At 53.0% G+C, this 13,343-nt stretch overlaps 1 protein-coding gene across 1 annotated transcript; it reads right to left on the minus strand.

Moving 5' to 3' along the window:
- Nucleotides 1–8,229: 8,229 nt before the first annotated feature.
- On the minus strand, nucleotides 8,230–10,542 carry LOC123169331 (probable xyloglucan endotransglucosylase/hydrolase protein 23). Its single transcript, XM_044587172.1, has 3 exons — nucleotides 10,108–10,542; nucleotides 8,940–9,133; nucleotides 8,230–8,839 (listed from the first exon to the last, which is right to left on the minus strand). The coding sequence occupies exons 1-3, from the start codon at nucleotides 10,408–10,410 to the stop codon at nucleotides 8,422–8,424; spliced, it is 915 nt and encodes a 304-aa protein (XP_044443107.1). The 5' UTR covers nucleotides 10,411–10,542; the 3' UTR covers nucleotides 8,230–8,421.
- Between the last annotated feature and the right edge of the window lie 2,801 nt (nucleotides 10,543–13,343).

A 13,343-nucleotide genomic window follows, 5' to 3' on the forward strand; every position in this document is an offset into this window, starting at 1 on the left:
GTAAGTCGTTTGTCGTTCGTCCCTGCTTCTTTTTCTTTCCGGCTCTTGGTCCTGGCCTTGCCTCACCCCCTTCTTCGGCGTCCAGATTCCTCCTCGGTGAACCCAGAGGACGTGGACGCCGTCATTGAGGACGTCGCCAAGGCCGCCGAGGCAACGCCGAGAAGATCGCCACCGAGCAGGCCACCAAGGGCGCTGCCGAGGACGCCGCCAAGGGTCCTACCGGGGAGGCCGGCAAGGCTGCCGCTGAGGAGACCGGCAAGGAGCCTACCGGAGAGGCCGACGGGGCCGCTGCCGAGGAGGAGGAGGAGGTAGCTGATGACCAGCCTTCCTCTTCTGCTGCTTCCGGCTCCGGCAAGTACCTGAGGGTGAGCAACGACTTGTTCGTCCACCTTCCAGGCGCGTCGAGCAGCAGGACACCCGTTGAGGGAGAGGTGTTCGACGACGAAGTGCTTGCCGCTGCCGGGCTTGAAGTCGTCGACGAGCCGATCGTTGGTGGCGACGGTTCACAGGAAGAGCGGCTCCTCCACGCCATGGGCGCCAGCTTCCGGAAGCTCCAGGCGCTCCACCGCGCCTGCCTGGACAAGGCTAAGTCTAGGACGGCGGTGGTGGAGAAGGCGGAGGCGGACCTCCAGAAGCGCGTTGCCGAGACGCAGGACCGGTTCCACGAGGCCCACAAGGAGCTCAAGGCTGCCCAGGGCGAGCTGGCCAAGCGCGACGTGGAGCTCACCATGAAGCTCGCCGGCGTCGAGAAAGCTCAAGAGATGGCAAGGAACTTGGCCGCGTCCGCCGAAGCCGCCCGGACCCAGCACGAGGCCGCGCTGAACTCCCAGGAGGAGGACCTCGCTGCACGCGAGGAGAAGCTTGCCGCCATGCTTCGCGGCAAGGATGCAGAGGTGGAGAAGCTTGTCTTGCAGCGTACCAGTGAGCTGGAGCAGAGGCACAAAGAGGCACTCAATGCCCAGGCCCAGGTTCACGCCGGCAAGGTGGAGGAGTTGGAGGCGGAGCGCGACGGGCTGAAGGAGCAGGCCCTGAAGCTGTCCCAGGAGAAGGACACGCTTAACAGTGCCCTGACATAGGCGCAGGGCGCGGTCGTCAGCAAGGCTGGGGAGCTCTCCGGGGCTAACAGCTCCATCAAAGACCTCAAGCTGAAGCTGGTGGGTCTCGAGAAGGTGCTGTCGGAGGCCAAAACCCGAGAGGGGACCCTGGCCAAGGAGCTGGAGGCCGAGAAGAAGTTGCGGAAGAACGAGGGCCTCAACTTCGCGGATCACGTGGAGGGCGAGAACCGTTGGCTCGATCGCCTCGCCACCGTCGCCAACCAGGCCGCCGCACAGCTGGCCATCATGGGGATGCCGGACGTGAGGTATGTCCCAGAGCGGAGCGTGAGCGCCAATTGCAGCCTGACCATGTTCTTTGAGAAGGTCGTCGGCGCTCTGGAGCGGCTCCACGCCAACCGGGCGGCCTCACTGGCCGACGAGTCCCGGAGGCTTTGCCAGGGTGCCATGACCAAGGTTCTCACCAAGGTGGCGCACTGGTACCCCGACCTCGACTTCGGCGCCGCGCTGGAGAGCTTGCCAGAGGGTACTGACCTTGCGCCGCTCAGGGAGCACATCAAGCCCATCATTAGCCGAGTCGGCGAAATTCAGAGGGTGGAGGGCCAGCGTCGGGATTAGGCACCCCGTTCTTTATCGCCGCTGCAGATTCACAACCAAGACAATCGCTATCTCTAGTTAGAACCGCAGCAACAATTCGATGTAATATAACTCTGCAGCACTTTCAGTATTATGCATGTTATTTTCCTGTTCGATTTTTCTGTGTGTGTTCACCCTACGTTAATTGGGTAGGTTCACCGGCGCGTAAACCCAGGGCGGCGTCTTGGGGACGGATCCCCATTGGCCTGCCGGGTGTGCTTGCTGCCGGGCAAACCACCTTGCCGCCCTTAGCGCGGCCGCCCGAATTGTCGAGCTTGACTCGAGTCAGAATCGGGAGCGTTGCCAGGCACGGAAGGCTACCCCGCCACTCTCGACGCGGCCGCTTGAGCTGTTGAGCGGACTCGAAACAAGACAAGGGCGTTGGGAATCGCGGGAGGGCCCCCATGCATGCAGGTTTCTCACACATAGGCAAAATCTCCGAGGACGATAACCTTATAGAAAGAAGGAAATAACTCAAAGCTCTGAATGGCTTAGCTTTTCTGTCGCCGCGCCGGCGTCGTTCTTCCGGCCGCCTTCTTCTCAGGAGCCAAGGGCGATGAAGAACCGCTAGGTTAGCTACTAGGCCAGATTCTCACAACTACGCATGCCCCCTGCCTGGCGCGCCAAAGATGTCAGTGTGGAACGACACCTATGGGATCACAAGAATCTCTACTACGGTTGCCGGGGCACGGGGTTGCGAGAAGAGCAGGGTTAGTAGCCAGCACAAGGATCGTTTACCCAGATTCGGGCCGCGAGGATGCGTAAAACCCTAGTCCTGCTTTGGTGGGTGTATTTCAGAGAGTTCTTGAGCTCTCGAACTAGCTGTGGTCAGTGCGTGGTTCGAAAGAGCTGAATCCTTCTCCAGTATGCCATGGGCCTCCTTTTATAGTCAAAAGGGGCTGCCACAGTGGCACACAGGAGGTGGAAAGGCGTACAGTGCCCTGAGCTTATCGCTCGTATTACAGGACAAGACGCATTTAATGCGTAGCTTAGGTGTCCCCTTGCTTTATTAGGGACGGGGGTGAGGCCCATCCCGTCCGTCGCCGCTCCTCCTCGCTTTGACACGCGCCCTGGCCAGTGAGGCGTGTGGTGCCATGTAGGCAGGCAGGCAGCTGAGGTGGCGTAGTGGCGGAGCCTTCACGAAGATCTGCATGCCGCCACGCTGGTGCTCGATGAGTTGGCCTGGGAGCTGCATGTTGCCACGCAGGTGCCCGCCCAGCTGGTTGGGCTGGCAGCTGCATGTGAACGGCGGTGGAAGTTTGGTTGGCGTGGGCCTGGTGGTGGCCCTGCTGGCGTGCTTGGTGAGGGCCTTGCCGGGTGGCCCGGCAAGGGTCTTGCCGTGGCGCGCTGTCGTCCCCGGCAAGGGCCTTGCCGGGGGTCTGGTGGTCTTCCTCGGCAAGGATCTTGCCGAGGATCGTCGTCTTCTAATCCTCATCTGATCTTGAATATGTCTTCACAAACATCTGCATGCCACCAAGGAGGTGCCTCCCAAGCCCTGGCCCAACGTGGATGATGGCGTCGGGGACCGTGCGCTCAAGGGTGGCTCGCTCTGTTGGTGTGGGGCGAGCTGCCCCGGCAAGGATCTTGCCGGGGCTGCTGAGGCTGCCCCGACAAGGGTCTTGCCGGGGGAACCTGCTTCGTCCCTTTGCTCTTTGTGGTCTTGGCCTTAGCGTTGCTCTTATTATCTTGGGCTTTGGTCTTACATTGGCGCACCTCCCCTGTTTTGCTTGGCGTGACCGTAGGCGCGGCTCCGACTGCCCGTGCACAGGTATAGGGGTACAAAAACGCACCCTTCTTTTTGTACACCGACATATGTGAACGTAGAGCTTATCACACCCGATCATCACGTGGTGTCTCAGCACGAAGAACTGTCGCGACGGTGCATACTCAGGGAGAACACTTGTACATTGAAATTTAGTGAGAGATCATCTTATAATGCTACCGTCGATCTAAGCAAAATAAGATGCATAAAGGATAAACATCACATGCAATCAATATAAGTGATATGATATGGCCATCATCATCTTGTGCCTTTGATCTCCATCTCCAAAGCACCGTCTAGGTTACTTATGCAAACCCACGGGGGATATCTAGAATCACTTTCGGCTACTAGATCGAGCACCAGTGATTTCGTATCCGATCAAAATCTTGGCTAATTGATCGAAGTGGGATCGCAAAAACGTGTCAATAATGACAACGCTGGGCGAAAAGGCTAAAGACTTTCTTGGTTGTGACAGAACCACTTATCTTTCGCCCACCATTGTCACCGGCGCGACACCTTGATCTCCATCGAAGCATCGTTGTTGTCTCGCCAACTATTGCTTCTACGACTATCGCTACCGCTTAGTGATAAAGTAAAGCAATTACACGGCGATTGCATTTCATACAATAAAGCGACAACCATATGGCTCCTGCCAGTTGCCGATAACTCCGTTACAAAACATGATTATCTCATACAATAAAATTTAGCATCATGTCTTGACCATATCACATCACAACATGCCCTGCAAAAACAAGTTAGACGTCATCTACTTTGTTGTTGCAAGTTTTACGTGGCTGCTACGGGCTGAGCAAGAACCGTTCTTACCTACGCATCAAAACCACAACGATATTTCGTCAAGTATCTGTTGTTTTAACCTTCACAAGGACCGGGCGTAGCCACACTCGATTCAACTAAAGTTGGAGAAACTGACACCCGCCAGCCACCTGTATGCGAAGCACGTCGGTAGAATCAGTCTCGCGTAAGCGTACGCGTAATGTCGGTCCGGGCCGCTTCATCCAACAATACCGCCGAATCAAAGTATGATATGCTGGTAAGCAGTATGACTTGTATCGCCCACAACTCACTTGTGTTCTACTCGTGCATATAACATCTACCCATAAACCTGGCTCGGATGCCACTGTTGGGGAACGTAGTAATTTAAAAAAAATCCTACGCACACGCAAGATCATGGTGATGCATAGCAACGAGAGGGGAGAGTGTCGTCCACGTACCCTCGTAGACCGTAAGCGGAAGCATTATGACAACGCCGTTGATGTAGTCGTACGTCTTCACGATCCGACCGATCCAAGTACCGAACGCACGGCACCTTCGAGTTCAGCACACGTTCAGCTCGGTGACGTCCCACGAACTCACGATCCATCAGAGCTTCGAGGGAGAGTTCCGTCAGCACGACGGCGTGATGACGGTGATGATGATGCTACCGACGCAGGGCTTCGCCTAAACACTACAACGATATGACCGAGGTGGATTATGGTGGAGGGGGGCACCGCACATGGCTAAAAGATCAATGATCAACTTGTGTGTCTATGGGGTGCCCCCTGGCCACGTATATAAAGGAGTGGAGGAGGGGGGAGGGCCGGCCTAGCTATGGCGCGCCCTGGAGGAGTCCTACTCCCACCGGGAGTAGGATTCCCCCCTTCCAAGTAGTAGGAGTAGGAGAGAAGGAAGGGGAAGAGAGAAGAGAAGGAAGGAGGGGGCGCTGCCCCTCCCCCTAGTCCAATTCGGACTAGGCCTTGGGGGGCGCGGCCTGCCCTAGGTAGCCCCTCTCTCTCTCTCCCCTAAAGCCCAATAAGGCCCATATATTCCCCGGCGAATTCCCGTAACTCTCCGGTATTCCGATAAATACCCGAATCACTCGGAACCTTTCCGATGTCCGAATGTAGTCGTCCAATATATCGATCTTTATGTCTCGACCATTTCGAGACTCCTCGTCTTGTCCCTGATCTCATTCGGGACTCCGAACTACCTTCGGTACATCAAAACACATAAACTCGTAATACCAATCGTCACCAAACGTTAAGCGTGCGGACCCTACGGGTTCGAGAACTATGTAGACATGACCGAGACTCATCTCCGGTCAATAACCAATAGCGGAACCAGGATTCTCATATTGGATCCTACATATTCTACGAAGATCTTTATCGGTCAAACCGCATAACAACATATGTTGTTCCCTTTGTCATCGGTATGTTACTTGCCCGAGATTCGATCGTCGGTATCTCAATACCTAGTTCAATCTCGTTACCGGCAAGTCTCTTTACTCGTTCCGTAATGCATCATCCCGCAACTAACTCATTAGTCACATTGCTTGCAAGGCTTATAGTGATGTGCATTACCGAGAGGGCCCAGAGATACCTCTCCGACAATCGGAGTGATAAATCCTAATCTCGATCTATGCCAACGCAACAAGTACCATCGGAGACACCTGTAGATCATCTTTATAATCACCCAGTTACGTTGTGACGTTTGGTAGCACACAAAGTGTTCCTCTGCTATTCGGGAGTTGCATAATCTCATAGTCATAGGAACATGTATAAGTCATGAAGAAAGCAATAGCAACATACTAAACGATCAAGTGCTAAGCTAACGGAATGGGTCAAGTCAATCACATCATTCTCTAATGATGTGATCCCGTTAATCAAATGACAACTCATGTCTATGGCTAGGAAACTCAACCATCTTTGATTCAATGAGCTAGTCAAGTAGAGGCATACTAGTGACACTCTGTTTGTCTATGTATTCACACATGTACTAAGTTTCCGGTTAATACAATTCTAGCATGAATAATAAACATTTATCATGATATAAGGAAATATAAATAACAACTTTATTATTGCTTCTAGGGCATATTTCCTTCACCAGGTAGGATCCTAGGGGAAAACCTGTGGGTTAGGGCCCACTCAAAAGAAACACCGTTGGAACGATTTTTCAAAAGAGAAATAATGCACCAGAATGATTATAAAGAATATGATCCACCGAAAGCTTGAATTGGGTTCACCGGAGAAGAAAACGAAATGGAGAATGACGACTAGAAACTCCTAAACATCTTCACGAGGAATTCACCAGATGAAACATGAAACAAAAGGATGATGAGACTTCACACGATAAACTGGATACTTGATTCGAGATTTCAGACTCCGTGAAGAAAAAGGGCGTGAGGGTGGGAAAAGAAAACCAACTTGGGACGGGGAAAACGACGCCGTTGAGAAAGATGAGAGTTGATCTTGCAAAATATGAAGAGGGTAAGTGAAACACACCGGTTGAAAAATAGCTAAGATCGCAAAGATCGAGAAATACCCGCATGATCCTAAAGAAAATTTTAAAGGGAAAGAGGAGTAGAATCAAAACACCTACGTCACAATTCCTCACTAGAGCGACAAGGGGATAAGGAGTAAAAGAATTCCTACTATCCGATATAACTAGACTGCTACACTTACGGATATGTGCTACGGATTTATTCTTAGAGCAACTCCAACGCGGCGACCCATTTCATCCGCGCGTGTCTGTTTGGGACGGCGCAGACAGAAAAGTCGGCCCAACGCGTCGACTCAAACGGACGCGCTCCGCTTTTCGTCCGCCTGCCGACCCATTCCCGGCCCATTTTTGAGCCACATTTGCGTCGGCGCGGACACGAGGCGGACGCGCGCGGCGCCCGCCTACTCCTTCCCCTGGCCCGCCAGTTGGTGGCAGCCCCTCCACCAGCTTTGGAGGTATTCAAGGTCCAACACGATGGCAAGTCCTTCAACCTCTTGCATTGTTGGAGAGTCATCAAAGATGAGGAGAAATTCAAGGCGCAATATGCCGCCCTCATGTCGCGTGGGGGGAAGAAGGTCGTGGAGGAGGTTGGGGACGGCGAGAAGCCACGGCCGCGGGGGAAGACCAACCCCAAGAAGGAAGACAAGTGGGAGGACATGATGACCAGGAAGGACTCAAGGGAGGAGAATCGCCGGCAGGACAAGGAAGAACAAATGAACGTCTTCATGGAGATCCAAAGGAGGAGGTTTGAAATGGAGGCGGAGAAACAAACAAGGATGCTTGAGATGGAGGCGGAGAAGCAAGCCAAGATGTTAGAGATCAGGGCCGCCAATGCCAAGATCAAGGCGAAAGAAATGGCTCTTGCTAAAATGATGACGGTGGTGGAGACCATGAAGGTGGATCTCAACACCGTGTCGCCAAGGAAGAGGCTGTGGTTCGAGAAGATGCGGTCCGACATGCTTAAGTTCGACGACGAGTGACCTATGGCGGTGAGCGCCATCCTTTTTTGTATGTCGTCAAGTGTGCTGGCATGACCACGGCCGCGACGGTGTGGTCGAACTTCCGCCCCTTTTTGTGTGCTGGCATGTGTGCCGGCCGCTGGCAAGTGCACCAGCTGAACTGTGTGGTGTTTTTCTAAAGCTGGCATTGTATGCCGGTGTTGGCATGGAGCCGGCGTTGGCATCGAGCCGGCATGAACTTCGGGCGACGACATGACCGTTGGCATGATCTATGACCGTAGACCTTTTTCAAAATTTACGTGCGGATATGGAATGGGTGGCGGCCGTTGGGCGCACTGCCAACCAAATCTTAAAGAGGATGGACGCCGAGCGGGCAGTCCACCCAAACGGACAAAAAACAGATAAAAGCATCGTCCGTTTGAATCGGCGCGTTGGAGTTGCTCTTACGGACTGAAGCGTCGTCCGTGAAAACAATCTGTAGAAAGCTTCCGTTAGTGTAGCATTTTTGGTAGCCGCCGTAGTCACGAGTGGGAAAGAAAAAAGCAAAGGGGGCAAACACAGGATAAAAACAAGAAACTGCGACCTACAATTGTCCGATCATGTTTTTCCACAGACGAAACTGAAGCTCTTTTAATTCTGCTGGTAGCAAATCCAATCCCTGCAAACGAGTCACAGACAAAGCGTACTCTCTCTACCGCCTACGCTACGCATGAACGAATTGATGGGCGCCATCAGATCAGATCCTGCCGATGGGGATGATGCACTCGGTGGGGAACGCGTGGGGGTACCGCTTCCGGTCGGCGCAGTAGTCGTAGGTCATGTAGTTCATGCGCACCCAGTTGAGCGTCATCCAGCTCCACCAGTCCAGCCGCTGCGCCATCCACGACGACGCCGACGACGGCAGGTGGTCGCCGCCGCACCGCGCGGGCGACGCCCCGCCTTGCCAGACGCAGGCGCTGGTCGCGTCGAACCGCCGGTACGCGGCCACGAACGGCGCCTCCGACCAGTCCGTCTTGACGCGGCCGCCCTGCGTCGCCCACTCCTCGGCGTTCCAGATGCTGGCGAAGACGTGCACCGGCTGCCGCGTCGGGAACGGCACCCCGTTCGCCTCGTTGTTCTTGAACACCCGGATCGGCGTCCCGTCGATGTACAGACTGTAACGAACCACAATCAATCAGCAAGATCATGTCAGAGAACTCAGGATGGAGAGATGAACCATTGACGACGATGGTGCTGTGGAGAAGGGATCCGTACATGATGTTGAGCGGGTTCCAGAGGATAGAGTAGGTGTGGAAGTCGGCGGTGGGGTCGAACCAGAGCACGAACTGCTGCTCCCGCTCGCCCTTGCCGTCGCTGAAGATGTTGGTGTGCAGGATGTAGGGCTCGCCGCTCACGTTGCCCAGGAACTCGAAGTCCACCTCGTCGTGCCGCGCGCCACCCGTGCAGATCTGCATGCAATGTCGATCTTCATTCTTAGTTATATAAAATGGAATGCAGATAAGATTTAAACGTGGACGCCATGACTACATATTATGCTCAAAGGGGCAGAATAATTCCAGATTCTGTCGCCTGAAGAATACAGACTTCAGATTATATCTCCTCAAGAATACAGTATTCAGATGGTGTTTAGTCGGCCTTGGTGGAAACCACGTCTGAGAAAAACCTGGCTCGTTCACCATGATTAGATATGCTCGAGAAAATTATTGTTTTTCCCTCCTCAAAACGGCAGAATAATTTCAGATTTTGTCTCCTGAATAATGCAGAATCCAGACTCTATCTCACATTATCCAGATGGTGTCTAGTCGGCCTTAGTTGAATTCACGTCTAAGACAGACCTGGCTAGTTCGCCATGAACGTTTCTTAAATGCAATTCATGACTTAATTAAGCCACTGTACATCTGCAAGGACGATGCTCTCACTTTTTTCACCTCAAAAGAAAATGAAATGCTCTCGTATCCTTATGTACATACACACAATAAGTGTAGTAGATCTGTGGTGCTACTGGTACAACTTCACCCCCGTTCATTGCAAAAACCCAATTTAATCCATCAATTACTAACACATTTATGCGTCAACTAGTACAAAATCCACTGCAGTTGGGCGTCAGTTAACCTCTGAATTCACACTTGTTTCCTCCGGGGACTACGTTAATGTGCTCGAGAGACAAATGCAGGGGACCAACAAGACATTTTTCACCTTAATGTGCTCGAGATTTTTTACCGTTTGCTTTCTGAATCAAAAATCACTCTACGAATGACGAGTGTCGAACTCGTGTGGGTACTGGGTAGGTGTTGTCTGAACTCTGAACAGTGTCAACCTTTTTTTTACTCCGGTTAACGAAATGGGCAATGCCGGTTAACTGGGCAGACGGAAACGAGAAGGAAAATGCAGTCGACCAGCAGGGAGATCCATGTACACTTACGTAGAAGGAGGTGATGGTCCCGGCGGACTCGCCGGCGACGAGCCTGATGTCGAGATCGAACCGCCCGAAGAGGTACCGGTCCTTGGACTCCAGCCTGGACCCGGTCTCCCGGTCCAGCGCCAGCTCCACCACCCGGCCGTCGTCGAAGAAGCGCGCATTGCGCTTCCCCCACACGGCGTCGAAGTCCCGGTGCAGGCTCCGGCTCCGGCCGGCCTCCACGGCGGCCGCCGCCCCCGTCGCCCCTACGGCCAAGGTCACGGCCACGGCCACGGCCAGCAGCCGCCAGAGAGAGCCGCTCAGCATCTCCGCGAAACCTTCTCCTGTGAAATTTTGAAATGGGGTGGCGATCTTCGGCGAGATGTCGCGAGAAAGTGAGAGGAGGGGGGCGACGGGGGCTCGTGAGCAATTTATGGGCACCGTCGTGGTTGCTTTCGCCAAGTGCCAGCGGGTGCGGGGACGGGGCGGGCCGGCATGGGCGCCGCTTTTATGTGGCCACGGCCGTGTGACCGGGACGTCGTGTCTCGGCAACACGACGGGGCTACAGAGTCGACGGCAGCGGGGATCGGATCCGTGGGACGTGCTGTGTGCTCGTGGCTGTATGGGTCGCGCTGGCTGATCTCTCCGGCAGCCGGCAGGTACTACGACGTGGCTGCTGTACGATACGACGTGGCAGTCGCGTAAATGATACTCGTATCTTTCACGGTGGCGTGCTGAAAACGGGCCGGCGGGCGGGGAGGGTGCATGACTGAGATGAGTGCGCGGCACGAAGCGAACGGGGGATGTGATCACGGCGGGCCGGCCGTGGCCGGTCGGTTCGGGGATTTGAATGCGAATATCAACTCGGCTGGGTCGACCGAGCTGTGGCAAGCATTTACGTGCGCGGTGTAGGAGTAGCCGGCTGGACGCCCGTCGACGGCGATCCGCGGGAACGGCGTAGGCTAGGGACCTCGCGTGCGTGGTGCTACGGCACCTTTCACATGCCTGCTCCACCGTACCTTGTTCTTGATTATTGACCTCAAAAGGGCGAAAGTTCCTTTCTACCCCCGAGCTGGGGTGAACAGTAACTCAAAAACCATATTTAAAATGTTTTGAAAAAATAATTTTCTAATGGAAAACTTTGACAAATGTTCTAAGAGCTTGCAAAATTTCATTAAGTAAGTCGTGGGAAAACAATGCTTTCAAAAGTAGCATTTTCATTGTATCAATTTTTTTCCATGACTTTCACAAATGTGATGTCATGAAAGTTTGCAAGTTCTTAAAATATTTGTCAAAGTTTTTTATAAAAACAATTCAGATTTTTTTTAACATTTTAAAAATATTTTTTGGTTTTATGGTTCACCCAAGCTCATTTGAACACAGGTGCAAAAACTTAACGTCCTCGAAAGGGCTTCTTCCTCTTTTGTGTGACAGCGGGCATGCGTGGCTAGTTTGTCATTACAGGCCAGATGAAACGGCGATCGATCGTGACAATGCCAAAATATGTCCAAATCCTACCCTGTGTACCCGCAAAAAAAATACTACACTATGTAATGTTTACTAGGTGCTGACGTCAGAAAAAATGTTTACTAGTAGATGCTATGTAACCTTCAAAAAAATTTACCTAAGAGCATCTCCAATGACGACTCGCAAAATTTCTCCCGCATCTGTCCGCAGGCAGGGGGACCAGTCCGTGCACACGGATGCGGAAGGCCGCCATCCAACGCTATCCAGTATGTCTCCGCCAGTAAATTCAAATTCAAATTTACTCCGATCTACATAGTGCGCCGGATCACATCAGTGTCGGATCGCATGCGCAATCGCAACAAAAAAAGACAAATATGCTTAGTTTTTACATGCCCGAATCCAAAAGAACATCAGTCCGATAGTCCATGTAATTTTCTGCCATGTCGGACCGGCAATCCCAACCATTTGCTCCCCAATCAAGGTGTTGCCGTCGCCACTGGATAGACAACCTCCACGCTCGCGTCCGCGTCCGCCTCCGCCGCGTCCTCATTGTCCGCCGCCGTCAACTGATCTTTCTGCCGCTGCAACATCTGGTAGCGGACGGATGGCACGGACATTCTTGTGTCAGCATCCAAAGAGTCCACATTCAAGGTCGACATCTTAGCGTCCTCCGCATAGGCGGCGATTTTCACCCTCGTTTCCTTGAGCGCGGCCTTCCTCTCTTTGAGCTTGAACTTCTTGTTCGTAGCCTCCATCAACAATTTGAACCTCTCCGCCTTTTTCTTCTTCTTAATGTATGAGCGCTTCACGCATGCCTCCTTCTTCTTCGCCAAGATGTCCTCAAACCTCTCCGTCAGCTTGGCCGCCGCATCTTCTAGCTACGCCCTCTCCTCCTCCCACTTCTTCCCCCGTAAATTTCTTCTAACCTTTTTCAGCAGTTCTTGGGTTGGGTTGGTAGGGTCACTGGTTTCTTCCTCGGTGGCTTGGGCAGTGGTCTTGGCTATGAAAAGGTTCCACTTCGGTTGCCATTCAACTTCAACCAACAATGCATGACGGTGAAGGACTTCTTCTTCAACTTCTTGTACACCAAACAAGCACGAGTACGCTACAAAGTGAAACATTGTGAACAATGTATATCCGGCTAGTGATCAACAAGACTAAGGATATCAAGCTAGTGAGCAACAAACAATGCATGTCTGGCTAGTGATCAACAGAACTATGCATATCCGGCTAGTGGTCAACAAAACTATACATCTCCGGCTAGTGAGTAACAAAAAAATGCATGTCCAGCTAGTGATCAACAAAACCAAGCATTGGCGGCTAGTGAGCAACAAAACAATGCATGTCTGGCTAGTGATCAACTTACTTGCTCGGTGATTTGTGCACCGCCAGGCCACCGTGCAATGAGATGCTTCAAGTGCCCATAATACTTGGACACGACCTCTTGGATGGTGTACCATCGATGGTTGAGGGACTTCCATTCACGGTTGCGGATGACCGTGTCGGAGTAGGGCGCGAAATGCTTGTGTTCATGGAACCATATGTGAATGTTACTCCAAAATGTTGTGCCCTTTTGCTCCGTGCCATGGACAGGTTCGAGGCTAGTGATCAACCGAACAACTCGTCCTCCCTCATGTTGAAGTTTTCTCCTCTACACTTCTTCTTCGGATTGCCGGTTGTACCATCCGGATAATCGTCCTCGCCGTCCTCCTCCTCCTCCCCCTCTGGCTGCTGCTGTCCGACGGCCCAGTGCTACTGTTGCTGTGTGCCATCGCTGGTCTGGGTGTAGGACT

This window comes from Triticum aestivum, chromosome 7D (genome assembly GCF_018294505.1).
Source record: "Triticum aestivum cultivar Chinese Spring chromosome 7D, IWGSC CS RefSeq v2.1, whole genome shotgun sequence".
Taxonomy (NCBI): Eukaryota; Viridiplantae; Streptophyta; class Magnoliopsida; order Poales; family Poaceae; genus Triticum; species Triticum aestivum.